The sequence below is a fragment of the Carassius auratus genome, chromosome 32 (assembly GCF_003368295.1).
Source record: "Carassius auratus strain Wakin chromosome 32, ASM336829v1, whole genome shotgun sequence".
NCBI classification, from domain to species: Eukaryota; Metazoa; Chordata; class Actinopteri; order Cypriniformes; family Cyprinidae; genus Carassius; species Carassius auratus.
Window position 1 is genome coordinate 21,797,273 of NC_039274.1, and position 14,707 is coordinate 21,811,979.

General features: G+C 34.7%; 1 protein-coding gene across 2 annotated transcripts; it reads right to left on the reverse strand.

Annotated features, from left to right (window-relative positions):
- Positions 1–1,900: 1,900 nt before the first annotated feature.
- Positions 1,901–14,469, reverse strand: LOC113051839 (hepatocyte nuclear factor 4-beta-like). 2 transcript variants are annotated; one of them, XM_026215971.1, is made up of 10 exons: positions 14,045–14,469; positions 11,318–11,501; positions 10,619–10,713; positions 8,062–8,165; positions 7,572–7,721; positions 7,387–7,474; positions 6,066–6,218; positions 4,995–5,258; positions 3,587–3,706; positions 1,901–2,179 (listed from the first exon to the last, which is right to left on the reverse strand). In XM_026215971.1, the coding sequence occupies exons 1-10, from the start codon at positions 14,157–14,159 to the stop codon at positions 2,067–2,069; spliced, it is 1,386 nt and encodes a 461-aa protein (XP_026071756.1). In that variant the 5' UTR covers positions 14,160–14,469; the 3' UTR covers positions 1,901–2,066. The 2 variants fall into 2 exon arrangements, with proteins under 2 accessions (XP_026071756.1, XP_026071757.1); XM_026215972.1 differs by lacking the exon at positions 1,901–2,179 and having other exon boundaries at positions 2,867–3,706.
- Between the last annotated feature and the right edge of the window lie 238 nt (positions 14,470–14,707).

Consider the following 14,707-nt stretch of genomic DNA (forward strand, 5'->3'; position numbering starts at 1 on the left):
TTGCATAAATGCATCAAATTCACAATGCCTATGGCATAGTAGCATGGTGGCAGGTTTTCGCTAGCAGCGGACATGTCTTCACAGGTGAGGAGAAAACTGTATCGAACTTGGAAAAAATTAAAGCATTATTAAATGCATTGAGGATTAATTTTACAAGTGTGTTTGTGTGTGTGTGTTTCTGAAATCACTGGTTTGAAGAAGAAGAGATCCTACTGAATAAGTGTTAACAACTGTGGTTCTTGTTATTTGGACAGATCCTCTCGTTGTGGCTACTGTTGCCAGGGGGGCAAACATTCCTTTTCCATCTCTTTATTGAAGTATACTGCTGCTGATGAGTCAGACTGCCCTCCTGAACGCCTGACCAGCACAGCTGCTCACTTTAACTTGTTTCTAACCTACTGAGGGAGGGAGAAACCAAGAGAGACGCTCTTAAAGGGACAGTCCACCCTTGTGTCATTCCACAGCTGTGTGTTTCTTTTTGTAACACAATTTAATATATTTTGAAGACTGCTGGTAAACAGACGGTTTCAGCTGGAGAAAACATACTATGGAAGTTATTGGGACCCGAAACTGTTCTTCAACTTCTTCAAAATATATTATTTTATGTTTAACAGAAAAAAATAAATGAATATCGTTTTTTAATTGACAGGAGGGTAAGTTCTTTTGGGTGAACTGCGGGAGTTAATTCTGAGGAAGAAGAAGTTTCAGATAAGTTAGTGCACCAGTCTTTAAAATGTCTTCTCATTTTCTCTTTTCTTGATTTTTGCTGCCTTTCCATTTTCCCCCCTTCCATTAAACGTTTTTTTTTCTGCTCATCACAATTTGTTTTCAAATTCTTTTCAAACAGCTTAGTATCATATGCTTGTCCCTAAGGTGGGTCTTAACAATTCCTTTAAACAACTACATAAAGATGTAAAATATATCTTAACTATCAGAGTGGGGCAATGGCAGAATGCATCATCTTTGCAATGATCTGAAATTACTTATCTAAAACTACTTAAAAGTGTTTTGCATGTATATGGACTGGGATTCAGAGTTTTGTCCTCCTTGTACAGTTTTTGTAAGTTTTTTTTTATTATTATTATTTGTAATTCTATTATTTTTGTATGGGACAATCACACTTCACAGTTTGGTCTGTTATTAGTTGCTGTAACTGTGTATTCAAGGATAAATTAGTCAACAGTATGAAAGCATAACAATCGCCATTCCTGTCATGCGAAAAGCTTCATCTTGGATAATAATAAGCATTTGGCGCTCTCTAGTGAACATTTTTCTTCACGTATTAGTCAAATTCATTCTAGCTTGCTTAGTCACTTTATATAAATTTGGAATTTAATTCCAATTTAATTTAATTTCATTAATAAACAAACAAACGGTTATAAGCAAACGATCTGATAAAAAGACAAGTTTACCAAAAAAAAAAAAAAAGAAAAAGTCTGGATTTTCTTTGCAACTATTTTCACACATAGGCCTATTGCTAGCAAATTTCACAAATAATTACATAGAAATGGGGAGTAAGGCACTGAATTGAAAATGATGAAAATTAATTAGAAAAACAGAAATAGAAGTTTCTTGATTAAATCAACTTCAGTAATCATTTTATTTACAACTTCAAAAACTTTTTACAGTGTATAACAAAACAAGTATATTTAAGACCCAGAGAAATCCTCATTTTCAAGTAAAAAAGAAAAAAAAAAAGAATGATAGTAAAAATCCTGGCAGCCCTCTCCATAAGGCAGACCAACCCTCATGTGTTCGCCATCTGTATCTGACTGAACCATGAACCCACGAGAGCTGTTGAGTTGTAATGGTTATGCATGCGCCCTGCCATGTGACCATGCAATAAATGAGACAATCATTTACCAGTGATCTCAAAACGAAATATTTATATACAGCTTGGAGGTTAATTTTTCACTCACACATTAAAATTATTAAGCATTATTCACTATTTGTAAAATACAAGGACTCCTCATCTATAATTTCAGTGTCTGTGTCTATGTGTGTCTATCAGCAGCGGTCTTTAGTATATAGAGTTATTTACGTCTGTTTAACTGAGGACCATGTGGTTAAAGGCACGTGTGGAGACTGTTGGACGTTTCTCTTGGCATGTCTGCTGCTTGTCCATGTGTGAAGACCTCCGGTCCGGTGTTTGTGGGGAGCACGGGGTCCTCAGACAGAGCTGATGCATTCAGAAGGTCAGAATGACAAATTTAATGACATTAATAATGCAATTAACGAAGTCAAATTTGGTTACACGTTATTTTAAGGTGTCCTTGTTACAGTGTATAGTTAGGGTTAGGATATGGGTTTTGCTTAGGATTACTTGTATGTAATTATGCATAATTAATTGTTATGATTATATTAAGTACATGCAATGTGTAACAAGGACACCTTAAAATAAAATGTTAGCTCAGCACATTATTTTACAGTCCTGTTCCTCATGTTCATACTATGTACTTATCATAGTAATTACAATAACTATGTAATAACTACAGTAGGTACTAACCCTGAACCTACCCCTAAACCTAACCCTACCCCATGTAGTTACCTTGTTTTACCAGAACTTTCTTAGATAAATACACTGTAAGTACACTATAAATACATGTTAGTACACGTACTGTAAAATAAAGCGCAACCGCTCAACTTTAATTGAAGATGCTTTGAAACTCTGTATTGTGAAAAGCGCTATACAAATAAAAGGCAGCTTGTTTCAGCTATGCAATCAATCAATCAATCAATCAATCAATCAATCAATCAATCAATCAATCAATCAATCAACCTTTTATCTCACAATTCTGACTTTTTTTCTCAGATTAGCATTTAGCTTTTTCCCCCTTAATAAATACTCAGAATTCTGAAAAAAAGGCAAAATTGAGAAAAGTAAATTGTGAATTATAAAAAAGTCAGAATTGTGAGATAAAAAGTCGCAATTACCTTTTTATTTATATATGGGAAACTACCATTTATAGATCAAGATTCCAGCTTTTTAAGACTTATATTTCATCTGAACATAAATATTCTGTGATTACAGAAAGCTTTACACCTTTAAAAGACTTAGAATATGGTTAATTGGTCATATGGGCTATTTTTATGCACTGTAAGAAAAGCATCAGTAGAAAATGGATAAGGTACTGGTAATTATTTGCCAGAACCTTTACAGATATTTCCTTTACCGCTAATGCATTGTGTAATTCAAAATACAGGTAAAACACCTGTGGAGAACCAATACGAAAAATTAACACAGTATATTGGCGATATTTCAGACGTCTCTTACACTGAAAAACATTTGGTGTAGGATTTACTTTGAAACAGTTTTCACTCACAGTTACACAAGAAACATTCAATTAAAAATGCGATTTTAAAGTAGAGAGAAAGAAGCAGTATTTTCCTGTAAAATGTACCACAGTAATATTTGTTTAAAATTATCTTCAAAATGATCTTCTTTTATTATTATTATTATTATGTTCCATTGAGGTACAAAAAGTCATGCGGGTTTGGTATGACATAGAATGTTGATTTTTGGGTGAACTATCCCTTTAAACTCTATAGGGCTGATGGCTGGACTACCTGCGCTTGAGATACTCACAGGAGGGTACAGGAAGGATCACGGATGTGAAGTTAGGCACTGGGATATGCTCCGTCAGTACTCCTCTGGAGAGGACAGACTCTGTAGCTGTGGTGAATATAAGCGGCTCAGGATTTGACTCTACAGAAAGGCAAACAAAGAGAAAAAAGCCTGTTTTATTCCCTTTCCAACCTGTTCATACTTTAACTGCAGGTAAGTCAGAAAGGGCCTCCATTCCCTCCGAGAGCTAATAGTGGATCGTATTTAAATCCCTAAAGCTTACTCTGAGACAGATGGACTCTGGACTGAGATCTCTATGGAATCTTAACCAGCTCTGAGTTCACTCAAGTTTATTCCAGAGAAAGTCTACAGTAACTCTCCATGATGTCTCCGGACCAGCACTGCTCACCTAAATCCAAGAATTTATTTACCGATCCTAAATCAGCAGTATGCCAACCCAGAGGAACATTTTGTAGTTCACTAGACTATAGTTTTGAATTCTCAGCTATCTTACATTTTTGATTGAATTACGTCTCATATGTTCCTTTTAAAATTCCTTGAGAGAAATAAACAGAGGAGAGAATTTTTTTTTGACATGCAATATGAGTGTAAGAGTATAAAAAAGCACTTATTACATAAATAATATGCACAAAAAAAATAGAACTGAGTGCAAATTGATTATGCTTTCGGACACTTCATTTTTACAATGTTAAATTGAACAAATTAACTTGTATAATAGTTTACATTTATATTAAATGCAATAAGCTGAATTTTAGAGTGTTTTATTAAATTTTTTTACTTAAGTTGGAGTGAAGTAGGATACATGCCATATATAATTGTATCGTCTGAAATATGGTTTTATTGTTTGAAATAAGTGTACTGCTGAAGCATTTATGCTAAAATAAAATATACATTAGTAATTTCTATTGAAACTTTGCTATTGATGTCATGCATTTAAAAAAATATTTGAAATTTTTTACATTTAGTACATTTAAAATATATTAACTTTACATGAATAATGACAGGAAATGTATGACCCACTTTATATTAAGTGGCCGTATTGGGGACATAATTAAAAAAAAGTGTACTTAAATGTGTTAGGAAAGAACTTTATTTCTTATTTCATCAATACTATATTATATACAAATACAGTAACTTTTTTAATATATACATTTAAGATTTAAAAGGACACTATGAGTGCACATTTAACTGAATGAAGCACTTCTTTTTTCAAGGGTAATCTTGTAAGATTTTGATGAGAAATTAGTTTGTGATGAGATCTTTTTTTTATGGAGACACGGGGAAGTGCAAGACTTCAGTGAGTGTCTTAATTCAATCTCACGGCTGACTAGGAGAAATAATTGAGACATTAAAGAGTTCTCATTTGTGATTCGTCTTTCCTTCGGGACAAAGCATATTCATTTTATACCTGATGCAGGCAGTGCTTCAGATCCTCTGGATGCTTCTTCTCCCAGGAGCATCTCCGTCAGCAGACTGTCCACATTGGCTTTGCCCAGGAGACGCATCAGCTGCAGCTGCTCCAACATCTGCCAGGCCACACTCTGCAGTGTGGTCAGCAACAGCAACAGCTCCCCAAACCGGCCTCGCTGCTCGCTCGTGGCCTCATCCAGCAGCACCTGAGCCTGGAATCGCAGGCGGCGCACTGTCTGAGTGCACTGCAGTCCAGGACAGTCTGAAACACACACCGAGTTCAATGACATCAGTTGCAAAACAAAGTTCACTGAGAGATTCAAGATTAGCTGAAGCTGCATTTGGCATGTAGTGCATGGATTGGATAACTCATTTCATTTCTTCTTTGTAATTGTTTGTGAAATTTACAAGTGAAAATGGTTTCTTCACCATTTTGTTTTTCTGAAATGATGTCACTTCCTGGAGGAAATTTCATTAAGGCTTACACAGTTAGCACATACTATATAATATAACATTTTCAAGAAAATACACAGAAAAAAAATAATATTTGAAACATATGCTATATATTTGAAACATATGCTATGAATTTGATAATACTAAAATACATGTAGTTTCTACCTTCATATGCGAAAATAAAATTAGAATTAAAATGTTTATTTATTTATTTTTTTAAATTGTAGCAAATATATTTTTGGGCCCATATATATATATATATATATATATATATATATATATATATATATATATATATATATATACACACACAAAATACTGCTAAAAAAGGGTAAAATCTTTAATATTTTCATGTTACTGTAGATCGTAGCACATGTGGAGAGAAATGTCAACCTCTACAGAAACCAAAGTAACTTAAAACAAAGCAATTCTTACTCTCTTATAATCAGACCTCCAGAGCAACATGCAGGAAAGTCTGGAACTCAACACCAGCATGTCCCAGATATTAATAGATCCCCATAAAACATCATGCAATCAAAGAGTGCCAAGAACAAGTGCAGACGCTCCTGGCATGGACAGAGTTTGACTGGGAACACTGCGATGATCCCTGACTAACCTGGGGCGAAGAAGACGATGGTTTTGAGACAGACAAATTCAGTGTCTGTGATGTTCAGCTCTTTCAGCGGTCTCACCAGCTCCTCCAGGATACGAGTGGCTACCTTGGACATCTCCTGCTCGGTACCCCGAACGGGAATGATGAAGTCGTTTCCTGTACAAACACAGTATAATGACAAATCATGCTCACATTAAGATTGTCACTTTCCAGTTGTGAGCTCTGTAACTTAAAAATAACAACAAAAAGACACTTTTCCAAGCAAGTATTTGTATAATTCATAAATGGGAACATGTACCTGAAATGTATTGATTATACATTTTATAACATTTATACAATGACAATAAAATGAACAAGATGCTTAAAAAGATGGAAACCATCAGGATGTTAATAAAGCCTAGAAATCAGTATTTCTTTTGTGTGTGTGTGTTTGTGTGTGTGTGTGTCATTAAGATACTATTATAGTTTTTTGTTTAATATTTTAAATTACTTTTGTATTTGTTTTCATTTTAATTTTTGTTTTAATAATTTTTTTGTGTGTTTTTGTCATTTTAAAATATAAGAATATTTAAAAATAGAAATTATCTAAATTAGATTTAATTATGTCTGTATATATTTTTATTTAATTTTAGTTTAAGTTATTTTAGTACATCAATAAGAACTAGTTTGCAGCTAGATGAAATAAAATATTCACTTTATTACAAGTAAAGAATAATAATTTATTTATTTAGTTATCTATTCATATTTTTATGTATTTATTTTTTTTAAACAATGTTTCTTTATTACTTTATTTTTTATTTTAGTTAACTATAGTAACTCTGAAAACTAAATGTTTTACACGTTTTTTGTCTTTTATTTGTTTAGTTAACAGGGACATTGTACTGTGCATTAATAAAACATTTATGTAAATACATCAGAATTAGCCAAAGGCTATGTTTCATCCGTAGTCCCTGGACAGAATGTTAAAAGTCACCCTAAAAAAAAAAATGATTAGAATACATGCTGAAATATTGGGTTTTATAGGCCTTATGGTGACCAGAGAGAATTTCACTTCATGTAAGTCCAATTCAACTTCCTGTGCATAATTAATTTCCAATTCCAACTTTGTGATTTATTTCCTAAAACCAATTACATGCAACCTCCCTATCATCATTTGATTGGTCAACTAATATGATTTCAACTTTTTTTTAAATAGTAAGTTTAATATTTTATTTTATGTATTTTAACATTTATTCAATACATGCAATATGAATGGGATATGAAAATGTAGTGCTTAACAGGAACGACCAATTTTCAAATGAACCCTATCCAGCCCCTTACTCACCCAGCAGGATGATGTCATTGTAAGGAATCGAACGTCGTGCCACCCCTAAGATGAGGTGCTCAGCGGAGTGAGCTCTTAACAGTGCCACCTGCACACACACACACACACACACACACAGTCAGTGCCTGCTACAGACAGGAAGTGACAGCTCATGACCAAACAAACACACTCAGGAGCAGGCCTACCCTGTCATCCACCGACAGCTCACAGAACTCAGGGATGCACTTTGCCCATTCCACGAGGAGGAGGAGCTGCTGTTTCATGGATTCACACACATCACTCACGCCAGCTATCTTCTTAGTTTTGATGTCCCTCATGGGATTCTGGGAGGGGTTCTGTAGATGGCGGAATGACTTGAGCTTAATATAGTAGAGTAGTTTAGTTACATGTGTATTTATGCATTTCCCGACACCTTTATCCAAAGTGACTTACTGCACAAAAGAGGGCCATATGCAACTGACCCTTTGCAAAGACCCGTCCCCTTTAGTTACTATTGCTACGTCCAACAATCCCCCTAACGGCTGTCTCACTTAAATCATTGTTTAGGTTTTATAATATTATACAATACATATAGGGTACTGTTCACTCAGTACCTTATATGTATTATATATATGCCAAATTGTTTTGTGAAATTAATCATATTGTTTACTAATGTTCTGAAAGCAGAAAGCTTACCTGATGAGTGCAAGCCTCGGCCTGCATCAGCACATCGATGGTGAGAGTCCCAACGCCTTGACCTTCTCTACGACAGCTGATACGGTCACGCTCATTCTGAACAGCTAAGAGACACAAAGAAAGATCAGAGAAAAATAATATCAATTTACCTAATGTGTTTCTTTATAGAAAACAGATAAAGTAGCCAGTGGATGCAGAAAAAAATACACACACACACACACACACACACACACACACACACGCACACACACACACACACACACACACACACACACACACACACACACACACACACACACACACACACACACACACACACATATATATATATATATATATATATATATATAAAATATATAAAAGCATTATTTAAAAAAGTTGTTCTTGCAGATAATATAATACTGATGACATAATAGGCCACTTAAGTGTACTTGAAGGGAATACAGGCTATGTGATATTTAACATTCATGACTGTTTCTTAACACACTTTTAAAAAGTAATAGTGTCACATTAAAAGATTAATATATTTTAAATGCACTGACTTGCAGTTTCATCACAACAAATGTACAATATTTAAATACATGACTTAAAGGTTGAAATAGAAATGACATTGACGTATATTTTAGATTACCATGAGACAATATAAATAATTATTAAATTATAAATAAATTAAATAATACAAGATCGGTGTTTGAGGGCTCTGAATGCACTCATTATAAGAATTTTCAATGAGAAAACTCTGTTTGGTAACACTTTAGAATAAGGTTCCATTAGTTAATGTTAGTTAACTACTTTCGTTAACATGAACTAAGCAAGAACAATCCTTCTACAGCATTTATAAGTCTTAGTTCATGTTAATTTCAACATTTACTAATGCATTATTTAAATCAAAAGTTGTGCTTGTTAACATTAGTTAATGCACTGTGAATTACCATGAACTAACAATGAATAACTGTATTTTCATTAACTAACATTAACGAAGATGAATAAATACAGTGATAAATGTATTATTCATTGTTTGTTCATGTTAATTAATACATTAACTAACATTAACTAATGGAACCTTATTCTAAAGTTTTACCCTCTGTTTGTGTCTGTGTCCCGCAGGTCGGGTCCTGCTGCTGCTGAGGCACGGGTGAAGACTGGGTGGTTCTGTGGGGTTTCTTAGGTCAAAATGTTAGGTTCGAAAGTTTCCATTGCAAGCTCAGGCACTTTCAGGATCCAGACACTCTTTCTCTTGAATTATCGGATCCCAGGGGAAAGAGCTATATTGGGCGCATCTAGTGAGAGTAAGGATGTGGTTGGCGGTGGAGATGAGACTGTGAGCACTGAATCCTCCCAACCTAACTCCAGCCAGCATACGGGGAAATGCTTGGAGTTTCCATTCCCCACAGTGTCCACTAATGCAGCAGTTCTCAATTCCAGTCCTCGCATACCCCCGCTCTGCATATTCTCTCTTAGTTAACACATCTGATTCAGATCATCAGCTTGTTAGAAGTGAGCTCAATGCATGAACTGTGTTCAAACTGACATTATCCCTACACAGTGTCCATTGCTCCCTACTCCCTGAGCCCGGGAAATCTGTTAAAGTTTACATCACTTCGGAACTTCATGCATGGATTTGCGCTGCACCAAATCCTGCAGCATCTTTACACACAGACGAAACTTACTAGAGAAGCGTGAAGTGTGACATAATATTCCTCTGTAAATAAATACAATTTAAATTCACGTCTCGCACACTTTTATGCCCTTTAAATTAAACGTATACATTTGTTTAGAACTGGAGTCATGGTGGAGTATCCTTTGATGTCCCCTTTGCAGTGAACTTACAGTCAAATAGAACAATTGTCTGAAGTGATAAGAGAAACATACAAAATGTCATATAAACATTTTAAGTCATATAGAGTTGCAAACATCATGAATGTTAGGTTAAGTCCAATACATCTTTAGTTACAATAAACAATACACAATAAGTTTACGCAGATCTAGTCCATATCCGTCACCTTGAAGAAACTCTTTTAAAGCTGCAGTAGGTAACTTTTGTAAAAATATATTTTTTACATATTTGTTAAACCTGTCATTATGTCCTGACAGTAGAATGTGAGACAGATAATCTGTGAAAAAATCAAGCTCCTCTGGCTCCTCCCAGTGCTCCTATTGCCATTTGCAGAAAGTCATCCGCTCCCGGTAAAAAATAACCAATCAGAGCTGCGGTCCGTAACTTTGTTTGTGTTCAAAATGTAGAAAAATGTATATAATAAGCGAGTACACCATGAATCCATTTTCCAAACCGTGTTTTTAGCTTGTCCTGAATCACTAGGGTGCACCTATAATAAGTGTTTATATTCGGACTATTTTAGATTGCATCGGGGGTACCGCGGCGGAGTAACCCAGTACCTTTGTGATTCTTCATAGACATAAACAGAGAGAAGTAGTTCCGGCTACGATGTTCTTCCGCAAGACGCAAGCAGTTCTGTTTATTAACCGCTAGAGCGTCAAAAGTTACCGACTGCAGCTTTAAGTCTGAATCATAAACTAAAATGAAATGGACTTTCACCTTCTTTCCTCATGCCGGCTCTGAAGCACTTTCGAAGTCTGCAGTATCGGCATTGGTTTCTTTTGTCTTTGTCCACCACACACTGCCTGCTGAACCTTCACACACAGAGACAGAAGTACATAGGCGACTGTAATTCTCACATTTGAAGTTTCACCAATGAAACACTTCAGGTCATCCTCTTACACGTTCTGATGAAGGTGGTTTCAGATCACCGAATATTTTTTAGAGGACACAGACACTGTGAACATTTATAGATGTTGTGTGTAGAAGACAATGTGTGTATCAACCAAGTCCTGTGAAAATGTGAAATAACATTTCTGTTTTATAAGCTGAGCTGTGATGTTGTACAGGATTATATATATATATATATATATATAATACAAATTTGAATTAGTTGCATTTTAAACATTAATTATTAATAATACTATTAAATACATATACAATATAAAAATGCTAACTATATTTTGTAAATTATATTTTGTATATGATAAAATGTAAATTGCTTTTTTATTTAGATTTTTAAAGTAATTTTAGCATTATTTATATACTATTTTTTTATTTATTTATATACTGTTTTGAATCTGTTTAACAACAGTTCATAGAGTCCACACTAACATGTCTAGAAATGAATTAAAAAGGAACTACAAGAATGTTAAGCTCATATAGGGGATAGATGTGAATGTGATGGTGGGTTCTCACCGGCATGTGTAGGCATGGTTCTTACGCACGCTCCTTCTGAAGAAGCCCTTGCAGCCATCGCAGCTGGACGCACCGTAGTGTTTCCCCGTAGCTCTGTCTGCGCAGATAGCACAGAGATTCACCACGCTCTGCTGCGGCGCTGACACTGGGACTGATGCAGGCATATGGCCTGGATTGAATGGCTCTTCATTGGAAAAAGAGTGGACAAAACAGAATTTGACATCTGTAGCATCACTTTGACAACACATATACTACCGTTCAAAAGTTTGAGATTTTTGAAAATATTTTTTAAAGAAGTCTCAATAAGCTCACTAAGGCTGCATTTATTTTATTATATATATATATATATATATATATATATATATATATATATATATATATATATATATATATATATATATATATATTAATATATATATATATATATATATATATATTAATATATATATTAATTAACATATTGGCTGTTTCTTAGTGCTTATAAAGTACATGTAATGCATGACATTCATAATCCTACCCAATACCCTAAACTTAACAACTACCTTATAAACTATTAATAAGCAGCAAATAAGGAGTTAATTGAGGCAAAAGTCATAGTTAATGGTTAGTTAATAGGAAGAATTGGACTCTAAAATAAAGTGTGACCAAAAATTTTAACATAAATATTGTGAAATATTATTACAACTTAAAATAATGTATTTTAAAAATTGATTTACTAATGCAATGCAAAGCTGAATTTTCAACATCATTTCTCCAGTCTTCAGTATCACATGATCCTCCAGAAAACATTCTAATATTCTGATTTGAAGCTCAAGAAACATTTCTTATTGATATCAGAGTTGAAAACAGTTTTGTTGCTTAGTATTTCTGAGGAAACTTTGACACTTTTTCAGGATTCTTTGATTGAATAGTTCAAAAGAACAGCTTCTTTAAAAAAAAAAAAATTATAATAATTTTTGTAACATTACAAGTCTTTACGCTCACTGGTGAGCAAGTGATGCAATGCTACATTTCTCCAAATGTGTTCTGATGAAGAAATAAACTCATCTACATCTTGGATGACATGAGAGCGACTATATTTTGGCAAATTAAATTTTTGGGTAAACTATTAAGGACAATAAAACTGAACTGATCAGAAATGTAGCTGCTTTCAACAATATATTATTATAATTATTGATATTAAATACAATTGAGGAAAAAATGTACGTCAGTGCCCATGTTGCAGATCTACAAAGTATGATGCAATTCTAACTGAGCGTAGGAAATCATCAGAGTATTAGTATTTATTACTCTGCTAAAGAGAAACTCCATTTAATTAAACAGGTCAGTGAAAAGACTCAGTCGATTGCCATTTCCCAGGTAATTTCGCAGTGTTAGCTAAAATTTTATTCAATTCCCTCATGTGTTGCATTCAAATTTGCACACGGAATTTGATTGCCACCAGTTTGCATCCCAAGCCAGTGAATGTCACATCTTCAGGAATAAAGCCTAATGTACGCAGATAATACACTCAGCACTTTAAAGCCACTCAGAGAGGTAATATGCTCTAACATACAGAACGCCTCTGGGTTCAAAGGGCAGTTATATTATATTAAGAGTCTACAATGCTTCTGGCACCCATGCAAGCGTGCTTTGGGAAGATGGATCCAGTATGTCTGAATCAGCAGCGCTTCTAATGATTAAAGAAAATGAGATTATAATGGAAAGCAGGAACAGGCTGAAGTTGTGCGCATAGCTTTTGAAAAGTCCTCTTATGACCAGTCAGTCGTTGAAATAGCAGCATATCATGCTATAGGAACTAATGTCATTGTGAAGTTACGTTTAGCGCCCTGCTCTGTTGGAAGAGTTTAAAAATGAGAGAGGTTAAACACATGCTCTACTTGGCTTGCACTGCAGTTCTCCAATGATAATTGGCAGCAGACATGCAGACAGACCGCTTTTAAACATTTATCTTTGTGTTTGTGTTTATGCTACTCAAATGCAATATCAATCATATTCAAACAAGCCTCCCCTGCTTGTGTTTTGGAAGCGGGGCTGGAGGATAGGATGCAACATTAAAATAAATATATACACTTATTTATATATATAAGGATTAAGATACATATAACTCTTATGGTTACATTTTTAGAGTCATTAAATGTAAATTTGAAATCAGTTTAAAAACCAATTTGAATACACAAGAGATCTATTTATTAAAAGTTATTATTTTCTTTTTCTTTGACACACTTACTGTGTAAGTCTGTGATCTTACTACCTTAACAGCCACCTTTACTTTTTTTGTCAACCAAATTGATTAGAAAGTTCATGTTGGTTTAAATGGCTAAACTGGTTCACAAGCACTAACCAGCATTAACTAACTTCTCAGAACTTGGTCTAAAATGATGGCAAGATAATTTATAAACAAATGTTTTTCCAGTAAAATTAATAGAATGTTTGTTTATTGTTCAGAATGTTAGAGAACGTTTAAAAGTATGGTTATCATAATGATCAAATGGAATGTTTCCTTAATAAACTTTTTAAAAAAAATTTTTTACATTTTTTTTTAATTGTACATTTGGAATGTTCAGAGAATGTTTGGACTATGTTTTTATATTGTAAACAAAACATCCTTAGAAAATATTTTTGGTATCTGGGTAGGCCAGTTAAACTGAAAAGCGTAAAACTCCATCCACAAGTCTTGTTTTCAGTCACTGTGTAATGAGTCATTAGACCAAAGGTGAGACGTACCTGATTGCAGAGGGAGAACACGTAGAGCGTCAAACTCCAGCATGGTGAACGTAGGGTCCAGGGTTATCCCATAGTCTGCTGCACTCAGGTCGAGTGAAGTCCCAGAGATCTTCATGTTGAAGTCAGGATTTGGCCTGTATTGGAGAATCACCAGCACACTGTAAAGCTCCCCAGCGTTTCCCTCAGCGGCCTGTTGAGTCCATCCGAGCTTATCAGTGCGCTCTTGAATATATTACTCTGCCCTTCCCTGTAAATGGATTTCAAATGGTGAAATCAGGTCGAGATCGTTGTTCTGCCATAGGTTCCCTGCACCCAGGAACTGAAGCGGAGCTCTTTGATTTGCTGAAATACAGCAATTATTGTCCAAGGCTCAACAGAGCTAGACTGATAGAGAGGCTGAGATTTTGCCAAATGTCTGTGTTTGCTGTTCTCTTATCAGTATAGAGGGAATCATAAAGGGGAGGGATCTGGACCAGGTAAACATGACTCAGTCTGCAGTGGGAAATAGCATCAAACTCATATTTATTGTTCAGGAACAACAGCATAGTGTTGCTCTGTTGGCCGATTTGCTTTGAGATGCACCTTAAGGCTTGCGGCCATGAATAGCACCGAATACTACAGCGGGATCACATGGTCGTCCCAGACAAAGTGTTAATTATATAA

Excerpts from the sequence above, each read along its gene's own strand:
- LOC113051839 (XM_026215971.1), bottom strand. The coding sequence starts at position 14,159 with ATGAAGATCTCTGGGACTTCACTCGACCTGAGTGCAGCAGACTATGGG. Across the intron at positions 5,259-6,065 it reads CATCGTCTTCTTCGCCCCAG|ACTGTCCTGGACTGCAGTGC; the intron begins GTTAGTCAGGGA and ends TGTGTGTTTCAG. Across the intron at positions 2,180-3,586 it reads GATCCTTCCTGTACCCTCCT|CTCTGTCTGAGGACCCCGTG; the intron begins GTGAGTATCTCA and ends TGAATGCATCAG.